General features: G+C 38.7%; 1 protein-coding gene across 3 annotated transcripts in view; it reads left to right on the forward strand.

Moving 5' to 3' along the window:
• SH3KBP1 (SH3 domain containing kinase binding protein 1) overlaps positions 1-14,734 on the forward strand; it is a 212,250-nt gene that overhangs the window by 153,206 nt on the left and 44,310 nt on the right. For all 3 annotated transcript variants that reach the window (XM_084227169.1, XM_084227170.1, XM_084227171.1), the window contains one exon: positions 7,601-7,695. In XM_084227169.1, coding sequence (XP_084083295.1) covers positions 7,601-7,695 — 95 coding nt within the window. The remainder of the gene's footprint in view (positions 1-7,600; positions 7,696-14,734) is intronic.

The raw sequence follows: 14,734 nt of genomic DNA on the forward strand, positions 1-14,734 counted from the left end.
TAGAAAACAGTATCTTCTGTGATCCATTGAGCTCTGGCTGAATGTATGGGAGACACTTTTCCATCAACTCTTTTGGGATCTGGATGGTGCTTCTCACTTTTCCATCAACTCTTTTGGGATCTGGATGGTGCTTCTTTCACCTCTTTGTTTTTTCCCATGGACACATCTTTTTGGCCAGAAAAATCCTTCTTCTGTTGCTTCCTTCATTCAACTGTCAGAGTTGGTGAGAAGAGTGGACTACTTATTTGCACGGTATCTTGTTGAATTTTAACTAAACTGCATTATTTATTATTTTATCTCTCCTGGAATCTCTGGGGCCTCAGTAGAATTCTTGGCATCTCTGTTCATGCTTGGGAAAGAGAAGCACATCTATAGGAAGGTCTGATGTAATGTAATTATATATAATTTTCTTAGCCACAAATGACATCATTGAAGACACATTTCATTCAGCTGAAGTTGTCCTTCACTTAAATTGAAAAACCTGTCATTGCAAATGAAACATGCTTCAGTCTGGTTTGGTGTTTAATATAGGCAGAGGAATAATTTCTCCATAGTAAAATTAATGTCTGATAGAAATTAGGAGTATGATCAGACCTTGGCATAGGACTATAGTCTGTATAGTATTTGTCATTTCTCAAAAATTCAATTTTTACTTTTTACCACAAACAAGCATTCAGTCCTAGGAAGTTTGCAGTCTCAGAAAACTGGTGAATGTTCCAATCGCTGTGTTCAGCACAAAAGTATCATTCCACCTTGGACCTCAAGTACTTTCACTTTTGCCTGGGATGGTCGTGTCCCAGTCTTTCTTGGATTCTAACTGCTGAACAAAGCAGATACTGTGCCATTCTCCAAGGAAGTAGCAAGAAACAGAAGATCCATAGACTAAGTTCAGTACAGAGAGGGAGTTTTGGATACATGGTTTAGATTCCTTTGGGATTACTCTTGAAGATGAATGCTGCAAGCAAGACAGAGGTTATGTTGGGTGAGGAATAATCCAGTTTTTAATTTTCTTCACTTCTTTCCATGACTATACCTTAGTGCCAACTGGATTAAAAAAATGCAGTTGCATTGAGAAAGAGCCAGCTGAGAGAGGAAGCAGGTACCAGCAGCATCTTCCTTCTGCCCACGGGGCTTCATCAAGGAGGGATGGTTGCTGACTTTTATCACACTTTGATTCCAGTCTGCTTTTTTCTGTAATTTTTCTGATGTGATGGGGCAGTGATCAGCAGTGAGGCACCTAATGTGCCAACTGCTCTTGGAACATGCAAGATGAGCTAAGCTCTGCAATGGGGCGACTTGGCTGAAGCAAAAGGCAGAGGTGCGTGGTCTCTAAGGTGCAACTCACAACAATACGCTTTGTAAATCTCTCCAAAAACAGACTTAAAATTTTGTGATGACTCTTCAGGGCCAAAGACAACTTTATACTCAAAGGAAAAGCACAGTGAAGGCACAAATCTTTACAGGGTTTGAGTGATCCCGTGGAAAACATCAGTCATCTTTTACAAATGAGGGAATGCATCTTCAAGGAGAAAAGGGGAGAGCTGTTTCATTTAGATTTGTGGGTTCCTAGATTTGGAGGAGTATTCTGCTCTTGAAGTTCCATCTCTGCCATGTAGATAGGATGGCACATTAATGCATGAGTGTTTACAATCCTATTTTTGGGGTGAGATATATTGTTTTCTATGAAATAGCTTACTTTTAGTATGAGTGGCCTGTGGTGAATAGGATGTGTTGTAGAAAATATATCTAAGTTTTGAAGTAGCTCTGTTGGATTCTAAAATTAAGCAAAACAAAATCCACAACATCTGAGAGTTATTGAAGATTACTGAGCCTGCACTAATGGAGTATAAATAAGCAGACAACAAAATAGCAAAGGCAGTAAGTCACAGAGTGCCTTGACCACAGCACTTAATTTGGTTACTCCACTCCCTATTTAAAATTTGTGTTAAGCTATTGCATAGGAGTACCAAGATCATAGCAAACAACTAATTTTTTTTTGCATGGTGAATATGTATTAATAGGACCATAGTTACTTCTGTTTCTATTTTTTTTAATAAGGTGGTGTTTTGACAGTTCACATCCTACTAAGTTCTGTGAAAATATTTATTAGTGCAATCTATTTATGAGTCTTGAGTGTAGCAATTAAGAGTAGAACCAAATTCTGCTGAATATAGTGTTTGAATTTTTTGTGGTTTTGGTAATAATTATGTAAGTTTTCACTAGATTTTTTGTATGTTTTGCTGCATTTCAGAAACATTTTATGAGTGATAGTCAAAGAGAGGAAGTTTAAGCTCAAGGAATAATACCTTAATGCTGCTTGTTTTCTGGCTTAGAATTACTGTTTGTGTCCATATTGATTGCTGTAGGATTTCGACTTTGCTGATGGGGAAATATTTAAGCCTCAACAATTAACGATACAAAGAAGCAGCAATAGATGTAAAAGGAAGAGATTGTGTCATCCTGCCCTAAGAGGAAAAGCAAATTCCAGAGTCACTGTCCCCTTTGAAATTTAAGCTTGACTGAATGTTTGTCTGTGGACTGCCTTCTTTAAGGTCTCAGCTCATCCTGAGTGTGGCAGGAGAACAAACAGAAGAGTCATGCTTTTGAAGTGAAGCAGGGTTCACTGATACAGCAAATGGAGTTTGCTCAGATCTGGTCGGACCAGTATAATATTTAACCAGTCTCTCAAAATACAAACAAACTAATTTACCTGCTATACTGCTGCAGAGCCCCAAGTCCCAGAGCAGGTCTGTAGCTTGACATCAGCTCTTTACCCTGCAGTTGTAAATACATATGGAGCCACTGGGTTCTGTCAGTGAAATACTGTCCTTGCCATGGCCTGGGTAACACAACAAAGCAGCCGTGTTCTCTTGGAAGGATGCCCCTTGCTCTTCCTCTCCCTCTTGAGGCAAAGATTTTTCGAGGGGTTGAGACTTTGTAAAAAAGGCCACATTTTCACCCTGGGGACAGACAGTGTTGCACAAAGATACATGGTAACAACCCCCATAAAATATCTCATTCTCTTTAGGTTTATCCATTCACTCAGTTCCTTGAGCAGTGCCCATTGCCCATGGCTGGGAGGAGCTGTGAGTTTTCAGTGAGAGACTGTGGTCTGACAGAGTAAAGCACTGCTGAATTGATAAAACAGGACTGAAAAGCTCATGAGTATCCTCTTTTCTCCTCCCTTAATGTTTCCAAGATATCTGCTGTTGGGGATTTATTAACAGATATATTTTTACCAGGTCAGGAGGAGAAAAAGAGGCTTCTGGAAGAACTGTCTGTGATGTATAAACCCAGCTTTGGATGTCAAATGTAAAAATGAGATTTATCATCTACAGCTGAGGGATACTTAGAATCTTAGTTTGAAGTTTTAATTTGGCTTAAGTTTATTTGCCAGGCATGTAATAGGACATATTGTTTTGACTTTTAGTATTTTTCTGTTATTTTTTTTCTCATTCAGAAAATCCCAAATTCAGCAAATTCCAGTGTGGTCTATACAATGCTGTGTCTGAAATTAGTTTTTTCTTTTATCTTTTCTTCCTTCCTATCTAAACATGACTGTTGACATTAAGTGCTTCTACATTCTCCTGCAGTATTGTGCCCTACTGAGTAAGGACAATTTTAGCCCTGATGTGACATAGCCTATTAGATTTTTCTCTGCTTTTATTAATCTGATTTTAAAGGTTCATATTATTTTGAGTTCTGTTGGCTTTTTTTTCTTGCTAAAATCATGTTGGTTACCAATCCCTTAGGAAAAGTTTGAAAGCTGACTTTGTCCAGTTGCTTACATTGCTCCCAACCCATCTGTGATGTTGAGACCTCTGCTGCAGCATGATCCAATTGGTTCAGTGATTTAGTGTAGGTCAGTCTGAATTGTACTCAAGAAGTCCAGACTTCCACTGTACATAAACCATATTCTTTTTCCATGGCTGTTCCTTCACACTGTGTTCCTGTGCCAGCATTCAGAGGACAGGGGGGCCATGAGCCTCCCCCAGCTCCCTCTTGTGCCTCTCAGAAATGTGTCTCCTGGCTCTTTATGAACCACATCATCATTTGGATGATTTTTGACATTTTTCTATAGTTTAATTCCTTGGTTTGCTGTTATTTGGTTGTTTTTTTTTTTTTTTTTTGTAAAGGAAAGAAAAGATTTAGAATTTGGTGGGGAGAGTGGACAGGTCATGGGACAACAGAGTTCTTGACATCAAAACCAGAAGGACAAGATGTGTACCTGTCTGCTAGAGAGAACTTACTTCCTGATCATCAACTGATATTTCAGATGCTGAAACCACAGCCCTCTCTCCTCTCTTGTCTTGTCAGGGTCTTTATCCTGAAAGACAATTCAAATACCCAGTCTTCAAATAGCAAGCCTGAGGGAGGCTTATCTGTTATAGAACTCAGGATACCCAAGCCCTTTGCTATCCAAAGCATTTTTTAACCTGAAGCATGTGGGATTCATCCATGCCTTGAGCAGAAGCTGCACTGCAGACATCCTGTCAGGGCCATGCTGTGGTGGCTGTTTGCAGTTTTTTAGCTGTGCTTTGTGCTTGGCTTCCCACTGAATCTGCAGGTGATGCTGTTATTGAATGGAGGATCAATGTATGTGTCTGAGAATGGATGTTCTGGAATCATCCTTCTTGGGCTCAGGTGCTGTTTACCTCTGAGAATCCAGCCAGTTCTGTATCCCAAAAAAGAAATGCAAAGCCTGTTCCCAGGAACTAGAGGCTTGCCTGAGTGTGCAGCACTCAGCTTCTTTAGTGCAGTATTACATCTACATCAACTCTGGGCTAATTCATTGAATCCATTATTTACCACAGCTGCTTTTCAGAGTGTGGATATACTCAGAACAGGAAAAAAAACCCACAATGATAATTCAAGGCAGCATGCCACTGAAGTGTAAAATGTGTTGAATCTCATATTTATCTACATGCTGCTTTGCATCCACCTAAGTTAGTGTGTGTCAGCTTTCTACCAGCTTTTACATAAAATGTTGTTATACTGTCTCAAAGACAAGGCAGTGAGCAGGTGGAACAACCTAGCCAAGTCCACAAGGAGACATCCCAACCCTTCCTCAGAAGGCAGCAGTTAGACACCCCTGTCATCCTCTGAATCTGAGTTGTGACCTGGTGGTTCTCACATGCCCAGTGGTTTGGAAAAGTCACCAAATGTTTATTTCATAGTGTTCTGTGCTTTCAGAACAGGGAAAAGGATTCCCCCCCTCCCCCCCATTGCTCACTTCTTTTCCCTCAAAACTTTTGTTCATTGTCTTCATCTGAATTTCGTTTCTTCAGAGACTCCAGGGGTGGTGTGGAGAGTTGACCCCACCCAGCCACTTGCTCCCCATAAGGAAAAAAGCAGAGCAAGCAAAAGCAAGAAAATCAATGAATAAAGACAGTTTGATAAATAAATGAAAGAGAAATAGAAAGAAAGCAATACAAAGGCAAGCACCATTCAGTAGCTCAATTCATTCACCACCTACAGTGGATCAATGTCCAGCCAGTCTCCAAGGAATGGAAACCCCTAAAACCCTTTATTTTATTATTCATTTTTATTGCTGAGCAGGAGGCCATATGGCACAGAATATCCCTTTACTCATTTTGGGTCAGCTGCTGTGTCCCCTCCAGCTTCTTGCTCACTCTGGCCTACTTGGGGGATAGAAAAAGGGAAAAAAAGAAAGCTGTGTAGGTATGCTGGGCAGCAGCAAAAACACCAGTGTGTTACCAGTGCAGTTTTAGTCACAAATCAAAAATACAGCACCATGTGGGCTGCTGTGAAGAAAATTAACTCCATCTCAGCCACACCTAATACAGGGCATGGCCAGAAAACCAACTGTAATGGTCATGGCTAAATCAAACATTTTAAACATTTGTGTTCAGAATAAGAAATCGGTAAAGCCTAAGAAGTTCTTGTTTGCTTGAACCAATGACACATAGAATTCATGCTGATTCTGAATGACAGTGTGTGAAATGAAGAAGAGCTTTCCTGTTCCCTACTAGTACTATTTAATTTCTCAGGTTGATGGTGCTTACAGAGAGCAAATTTTCAGATGCACATTTCTGGGCTGCTTCTTTACAGTTGGTGTTCTTCTCACTAAACTTCAGAAGTTTGGAGGGAGCTTATGCGTCAGAGCCCTAAGTTTGGGTTATAATCATGAGTTTGGTATCTGGATTTTTTGGGGGGTGGTCCCACTAGACATCTGTCACTGCTGTCCAGGGAGCAAATGGTTCAGGTAACCAAATGTAGGTGTCTGCTGCTGGAGTCAGGAGTGGCTCTCAAGGCTTCCCTCCTTTTAGTGACTTGATCTCCATTGACTTTAGTGCACTGACCAGGCTGGTTTCTAACATCAGATGCCTGAATCTAAATTTAGACACAAGACCAAAGCTTGGGGGCTGAAATCAGCAGCCCTCATCTGGAGCTCTTTGAGACACCCCCGGGGTATTTTGTTTTAAATTGCCTCCAGCTGTCAGACCAGAGGGACCTGGGAATTCTATAGGTTCAGCCATACTATGCATGTGTCTTACATACCCACAAGTGTCTGAAAAGGCACTTAGTGTCTAGGCAGCTGAACTGACCCTCTGGTGGAGCCTCAGATACCCTCAAGGGTGATAATGCAGGTTCTCTTTATCGTAAGTATAAAAGAATAAATCCTGTTATTTCAAATTAATTTGTATTTCTGTGGCCTGCCAATACTTCTCTGCATTGAATATGGAAGTTGACTAGACATAGAGGTCATCAAAACTGACATTAAAGGGAGATTAACATTTCTGCAAAATCACATGCCCTTCTACAAACAGTAGAGTAGTTTACTTAGTCCTTTTAAACCTGCTATATTAGAGTATCACATATTTTTATGCACAGTTTAACAGCTGTAAAACATATTTCCTTTTTATTTGTAGGGCACATTGACATACTCAACCGTTGCACAGCAACATGGAAGTAACTGCTTTTCATGACAACTGCTTTTTATGATTTCTGAGTAGGAGTGCTGGCTTCTGTATTTTCCAGATGAAATTTGAGATGATGCCCTTATTTATAGACAGAAAAGGAAAAAGGGTCAAGGAAACTTTAGAGTAATACTCAAAACTCTTACACTGAATGTACAGCTGGTTTAGTTATTAATGCATTTATGTTTATTAATGTATTATTTACTGTTGTACCATCTTTATAGATTCATAAATATCTGCTTTCTTGCACACAAGGGGATAGGTAAGCTATGTCAACCTATTGCATCCTTCATGTTTCCAGTTTATTTGGTCTGGTGGGAGGCTGTACCAGAGGAACTATGGAAGAAGTGTCAGATACAGGTTTACTCTAAGGGAAAGAGTTTGTGGCAGGTTGCTGTCTGAAGCAATTTCATTTGAGATAATGGTTCTAGGGGCTACAGAGCTGACTCCCTGGATGACGTGTGTGGGAATGCTTATCAGCGTGCAGTTTTTTAAATATTTCATATTGTTTATGAAGGTCTAAAATACAAAGAGAAAGATGGCAAGGAAATAAGGCAGCACAAAGAGACACTAATGGAATATTTTATGAAGATTATTCACCCTTGAATAAGCAGTTGTTATAAGTGATAATTTATCACAGTGAATATTCTTGCTTTCAGACAAGGAGTATTGCAAAGTGATATTTCCGTACGAAGCACAGAACGACGATGAGCTCACAATCCGGGAAGGTGATGTTGTCACACTTATCAGTAAGGTAAAAGCAATATTATTCTCCTATAAGCTGTGATACAGTTTTTAAAATTTGCATAATTTAATTGCCATAAAATCAGTATTTGTGCCTAAGTGTTGTTGCTAAACCAATGCTAGTTTGACAGTGAAACATTATGCAGAGTTCAGAGCCCTACATCTCCCTTCCTCTTGTGCTTTGGAGCCTTACCCTGATAATGAATGTTAAGCAAAGACCAGCCAATGTGTACTCAAATTTATACAATTAATTTAATTTGAATCTGCTGGCAGATCAACATAAATTGTAAATTGATCCCTGTAACAAACATAACGGCTTAGAGAATAAACTGGAAGATTCAGGAAAGCAACAGCTTTGAATATCTTTCTTTGGTGAATGAGTTATTTTTCTTGTAGGAATTGTGAATTAGATTTTTATGTTAGATTGAGGTAATGTGCCTAAATTAATTTACTGAACTAAACATTTAAAATTTAGCCACCCTTAATATTCTGGTAAAGCAGAGAAAGATGACAGCAGAAAATAAATAGTTTTACATCTGTATTTTTTCTAAAATTATGTGTAATTATTCAAGATTAGAAATGAAAAAACAGTGACAGGATTTATACTAAATCTTCAAAAGCCATAGAGTGAGATGGTGAGTAAACAGTTGGTTTTCTTTAGAAGAGCTGTGCACCATGTTACAAAGAACAGATTACAGTTTAGGTGCACTTAATTTCCTGCTCCTGTTTAAAGACTTTACAGTTTGTTTAAAAGTTTTTGATTGCTGTACATAAATATTTATGGGGGGAAAAAAAATCTATAAGCTAGAAAAAGCTGTGGATTTCCCATGAGGAAGATGAATCATAGCATTGTACACAATACTGCTGCTTTTGTTTGTGCTTATATGAAAGTAAAATAATTACTTTTATAATTGATGTGTCATAAGAAATTGTAACTTGACTGAACAATTTGGCACTTGGTGAAAAAACCCCCAAAATCTTGGGAAGTCCATCTGGGGCTGTGTTTGCCACATATGAAGCTATTTTCAATCCTAGAGGACATCTTCTTTGTACTGAACAGTATGCACGTAACCAAAGAAAAGTAATCACTCGTGTGGTCGGAAGAGAATCTGCAAATGTAAAAATAAATTGTGTACGTTAAATATCCTTTAATGGCTTTCCCTCATTGACCTTTGTTTAGCTTGTTTGTAGAGCTGTGTAGCGTTGCCTGTTCTCATGTGAGTATTTAACAGTGTTGCTGATCATGAAAATGGCTTTTAAGATGTTTCTCCTGTCCACTTTATGCTTTACTGACCAGAATGATTTGATTCCCCAAGATGGCTGGTCTCTGGGTGGAGCTGTGTCCATCAGCAAGCATTGATAAAAAGACAATTACATTACTGAGGCTTCCATGTGAGATTTCATTGGCTTGCTTTTTGCATTTTCTTCTTCCCTCTGCCACAGTGGAAGGCTATTTGTCTTTTATAATAGCTAAGCTGATGATTTGACCATTTTGATCAGTTTTCCAAGCCACGCAGAGAGAATGGTTTGGAATAGTAAATACACTATTCTCTAGCCCTGTCCTTCTGCTCTCCAGTGATATCGAGCCATTGCAGGCATTCTATTTACTTTTCTTCTTTTTTTCTGTGTCATGTCACGTCTGTGAACACTTACATAAACCCATGTCTCTAGAGAGGGGGATCTCAATGCACAAAATCCTGGAGTTTCTCTAGGGATGCCTTTTTATGCACTGTCGAAACGGATCTAAACCACTGAAGAAATGGTGCTTAACAAGCAGTCACTTTGCAGATCCTTTTGTGCTTTGCAACCTCATTGCAGTCAGACTTGTGGGGTTTCTTCATCTGTTTTTGACACAGTTAAAAAATAAAATTCAGGCTTTGTGGTGTCAGGGTCTTTGCTGTAGAGTTCTGAAAACAGCGAGGTCTCCTTTATGCTCTACCACATAATACAATAACTTTACTTTAGTCCAGATTTTCTGAAGCAGATGTCTGTTGTCATCTTTCTTTTAGTCAGCAATAACAAAGTCAGCCTCACCTTTCTGCCCACCAATTGCTTCCTCTAGAGAGTGACCTGGAGTTCAAATCACCACACTTACATGACCAGTTAGTGAGCCATGCTGACTAAGAGGCATCAAAGAGAAACATAAGGAATGCATCGTAAATTATTATCATTGATTTGCTTTGCTATCAGATCACAGAGTTCCTTTTAATTTATTTGTAATGAATTGTTTTGCAGGTTTTGCTTTCTATGCTGAAAAGCATTAGGCAACATTTATTCTTTCCAATTATCTAGACTCAAAGACAGAAGATTGGTACTGCTAAGGAAACAGATGGGTGTCACAGTACTTCCTACAACCACAGATGCATTATCGTAAAATAATGTATTTTGTTGAAATCACTAAAACTACAAAGTGATATAGATTCCCAGCATAAAATGTCTGTCACTAGACTGGCCTGGTTTTCCACAATTAGATCCATAGGAGCGCTGAAGACTCATCATTTCAACTCATGCTGAAATTGCTTTTATTTGAAAACAACAGCGTTGGTGAGAATGTGTGGGAGTGGCTGAAGCAATGAGTGACAGAAGAATGGGAGAGAAATCTCATGAAAAAAATGTGAAATGTATTAGAATAATCTTAAAAGCATGAAGATAACACTTGATAGATGTTAAGACAAAAGAGGATGGATCAAATGAGCTAAATGGGAAGTTTCTACAAGAGCCTGGGTAGAGGTGCACACTGTGTGACAATGGGTATGTGAGGAAGCTGTTTGTCTAATGTTCATCTTAAATGCCAAGACCTAATTTTGTGGAAAGGTGTAGAATCAGTAAAGGCAGAATACAATATCACCATTTTAACAGTAGCCACAGATAAAAGGGATAAGAATATAATAGATTTTTCTCTCTTTTATTCAGTAAAATTAGTTGTAAAAGTCCCTTTGTCAAAATCATAAAATCAAGATGATAAAATATCTCTCTAATATAAAGAGCAGACTCTGTTTCAAGTTCTCCCTGTTTTGATGAATGTTGAGATCTTGAATCACAAGCTGGTCAGAACTTCCCAATAGGTCTCTGTGATAAGAGAATTTGAATATCAGAGGTTTCTTTGACATAGCTAAAGAATACTTTAAACAGATTTGCTGAATCTCAAGTGACCTCCCTAACCACATGGAGAATGTGCTGGAAAGGTTTCTTTGAGTGCTGAAGAAAGTCACTAGAGGCTGATCACTTACAGGTCAGAATGGTATGTATTTGGGGAGGTACAAGGGTAAAGGATGGCATTATGCCAAACTGATAACCAAAAATAATTGCCAATTATTTGGAAAATATACACTATGAGATAGGGTCCAAACATATCTTAGCTAAAATGTACCTAAAAGACTGAATAAAAGCAGAAACTTTGCATACATCTATTCCAAAATATTCTAGAAGAGGTTTTTTTCCCCTTTGTTTGTCCAGTGAAGCAAATACACTTGTAAATACCTAGAAAGGTTTTACTTATTAATAAGTAGAAATAAAAGTGCAGAATGATGTAAAAACTCTGAAAACATTGGTCAGAATTATAATAGAGGGTAAAAACTTCATCTTCAAGGCAATAAACTACAACATCTGATACCTTTGCTGTGCAAAAGGGGAGTCTAAGAAAGATGCACCTTTGAAAGAAAGAGAATAAAAAGCAAAATACAGTAATATTACTTGTACAGTTAAGGTGATGGTTGCACATTTTGATGATTAGATATGTTCATAAGGTTAAAATTATGAATGGTAAGAGGCCATAAGATTGACACTGTAGATTATTTTTGTATTGCCAAATATTTGTGTTCCTTAGGGTGTTGGGTTTTTTTTGTGTGTCTTCAAAATATTCCTGACAGCATTTGGGTGTGGGTAAGAACACTGGTAATCCCTGCACCCTTCAGCTGGAGAGTGGCAAACAAGTCTTTTATCATGCTCAAATATTCATTTTGAAGATTGTATTTGTAATAAATACAGTTTCTTCTAAGCAGCAGAAGATTCATGTGACATTTTCAACTGTCATCATAAAAATTTTACAGGACTTTTTATTCCAGCCCTCTTAGATGTAGCTATTGTAAGCCACTTTTCTACAAATTTATTAATAGCCTTAATAAATTATTACAAAATGCATAGGATTCTGAAGACTTCAGTGGCACACAGAAAATTACCTGTGTGAGGAATCAATAGAAATGGCCACATAATTTCAAAGCAAATACATCAAGCACACACTGGCAGCTGTGCACTCGTTCAAAAGCAGTTTTATTGCAAGGATGTAAAGAAGATTTCATTGCAGTGCATCAATCTACCTGAGCTCTAGACAGCAAAGACCACTTTGTTCCCAGGAGTGAAAATGGTCTGGGTAAATAAAATTAGCTGCTTCAAAAATCATTGCAAGTTTGAAAAGCTGGCAGCAATGGAAAGATATCCTCATCTGAACCCTTATTATCAGTGGGCAGCCCTGATATCAGCAGCAATTCTGCTAATTCTGAAGTTATAAGGTGATTTTCCTCATGCTATTCAAATAGTACTGGGAAAGTTACTGCGTTCTGGAATTGTATCATAAAAGACACAATAGGATAATTACTAGTGAAAAATTTACATGACTGTTTATCTGGTCTAAATATTTAATGAGATATTTAATGGCAACCCAATTTGTAGAGCTTAATTCTGTGCTGGGAGGCAAAGAGCCACAAACCTAGTTATAAAAATAAGCATAATGGCAATCACTTTTTACAAAGCTTGTATTTGCTTTTGGGGTTACTGTTAATAATTTATTGTGAGATTTGCAAGTTTTGTGGCTCAAAATGCTGTACATTTAGCAACTTCCTGCCCTGAAGCATGTGCAGTCGAGTGATAAGACAGACAAGTAAGCACAGGTGAGTAGAAGAGTATAAGGAAACAATTCAATGAGATTCAGTCTTGGTAGTCTCTTTCATCATGTCCTTTTCTCCCTGCTGCAGTGGTGCTCTGTGTTTGTCCCTGTAAGAGCACGGAATCTGCCCTTGAGCAGAGCCTTTCATGCTGCCCAATCCTTAGGGTAGCCACAAGGCAGTTCATTTAACCCTGACTGCATTTATGGGCAGCTACTGGAGCGTGGCCCTTTTGCCAAAACAATTCTACTGCTTTTCTCTCTTTCAACATCTTCCAGTGCTCATCCTGGTGCAGGAGGTAATTGTCCAGAGCACTTTCTTTGGCTGAGCGATGGGCAGGGCTGTGAAGGAAAACAGCTGCTCTGCCGGACGCAGGAGGCTCCTGAAGGGATGAAATTAGGAAGTGCTACGTTAAAGGATCTTGCCAGTGAGTGGGGGCCGTGAGCAGGGGAAGGAGCACAGACAGTGTGATAGAGAAGGACACTTGCTAAAACTCAATCCAACGTTTTGCTGGGCTGGGGAGTCACTAGGGTTGCCAGGAATTGTTTCTGTGGGGTTTTATTCATTGTTGAATTTTTCTGTACAGCTTGAATTACAAGCAGCATGCACATATTTTACAAACCTTGGCTATAGAAATATGTGAAGGAATTAAAAACTCTTAAGTTTTTCTTTAAATATGAGCTAATAGGTAGGTATCACTAATTCTTCCTTATTAAGATGAAATCTTCCCTATTTTCACCTCTGTGGGTAAAAAAACCCAACAGAGTGAGAATATTTGAGATCATTAAAAATATACCTAATTGGCAAGAAGATAGAATTTTTCCAAGCAGAATTATGGTAGCTTAAGACTGTCTCTTTCAAAATAAAGTTTAAGATTGTCTCTTTCTTCCTATGAAAGAAAGGAAAAAAATTAGTCACATTTCATGATAGTCAGGTAATTTTGTTTTTCCTTGATTGGCAACTGAAATCAAGCTGTTAACTCATTTTTAGAAAATAGTTTTCTAATATAACCATGCAAAAGAATTAGGTTATGTAGTTAAAGTATGATCTGGCTCAATAAAATAAAAATATGGCTTTCTAATAGTAAGTAACACAATGGACTTTTGTTGACACTGAATATTTGGTCATGCAGATACCCCTTTTTGGGCTTTTAATACAAGATATTTAGCACATTTGTGGGAAACTTCTGCAGCAATCTTGCATACAGAAAATGAAATGAATACAGTAAGTAAACATTTAATAATGCCCAGCTTTAAGAAAGCTTTTATGACAGCTTTAAGAAAAAGCTTTTATGATGTTTTGTGTTTAAAGAGAAGCATGTAAGCAATAAAGCACTTACTTCTTGCCTCTGGGAATAAATAGTTATTTCCCTCAGAAAGAACAATACCATAAAGGCTCCTGAGATATCCATGAATTATTCATCATTGGCCAGGCCTAATAGCCATACCTAATCTGCTTTCTGTGTTCCTTGTCCTCTACCCTTCACTACTTCCCTTGGCACCAGTTTTTCCCCCAGGACATCCTGCCTCCTCCTCTGATTGGGAACCTGCTTGTATCCCACTGCTGATTCCAGACAAGAAATGATTTTGCACACAGTGAGTGCTGAGGGTGCAGGTTTACATGATGGATGGTAAAAGGGATGGTTCTCCTGCCCTTTCACCTTGCATCTGGCAAGCACAGCACACAGGGTGTGCGAGCAGGGACAGGTGGTGCAGGAGTGGGACTGTCCCTGCAGCTGGCTGAGAGCTTGGTGTGGCAGTAGGGTGGCTTTTCCCTCACCTGAAACTTTCCTCTGTAGGTTGTGACTAATAGAATCAGAAGGTTTGGATCTTTTCTGGGTTTCAGGCCATGGTGCTGTGAGGGATGGCAGCTGGGGTAGGTCCTGCAAAACGAGCTCTGTTTGACATAGCTCCAATGTGTGCAGCCAGTGCCAGGGGTGAAACTTGTGTCATTGCACAGAAGCTTGAATGCTTCCTCAAATGAATGAGATAAAGCAGTTATATAAAACTTTGGGCACACTGATGATCAAATAGAGAAATGTTCATTTCCTGAAATTATGTTATATATTCAGTAAATTATGGAAAATAGACTCTGAGTAGAGTCTATTGCTTGAACCTTGTCTTTGGCCAAGAATTTTATATATTTATAAATAATTTTGTAACAGTCATA

This window comes from Fringilla coelebs (genome assembly GCF_963513975.1).
Source record: "Fringilla coelebs genome assembly, chromosome: 2".
In the NCBI taxonomy this organism is placed as follows: Eukaryota; Metazoa; Chordata; class Aves; order Passeriformes; family Fringillidae; genus Fringilla; species Fringilla coelebs.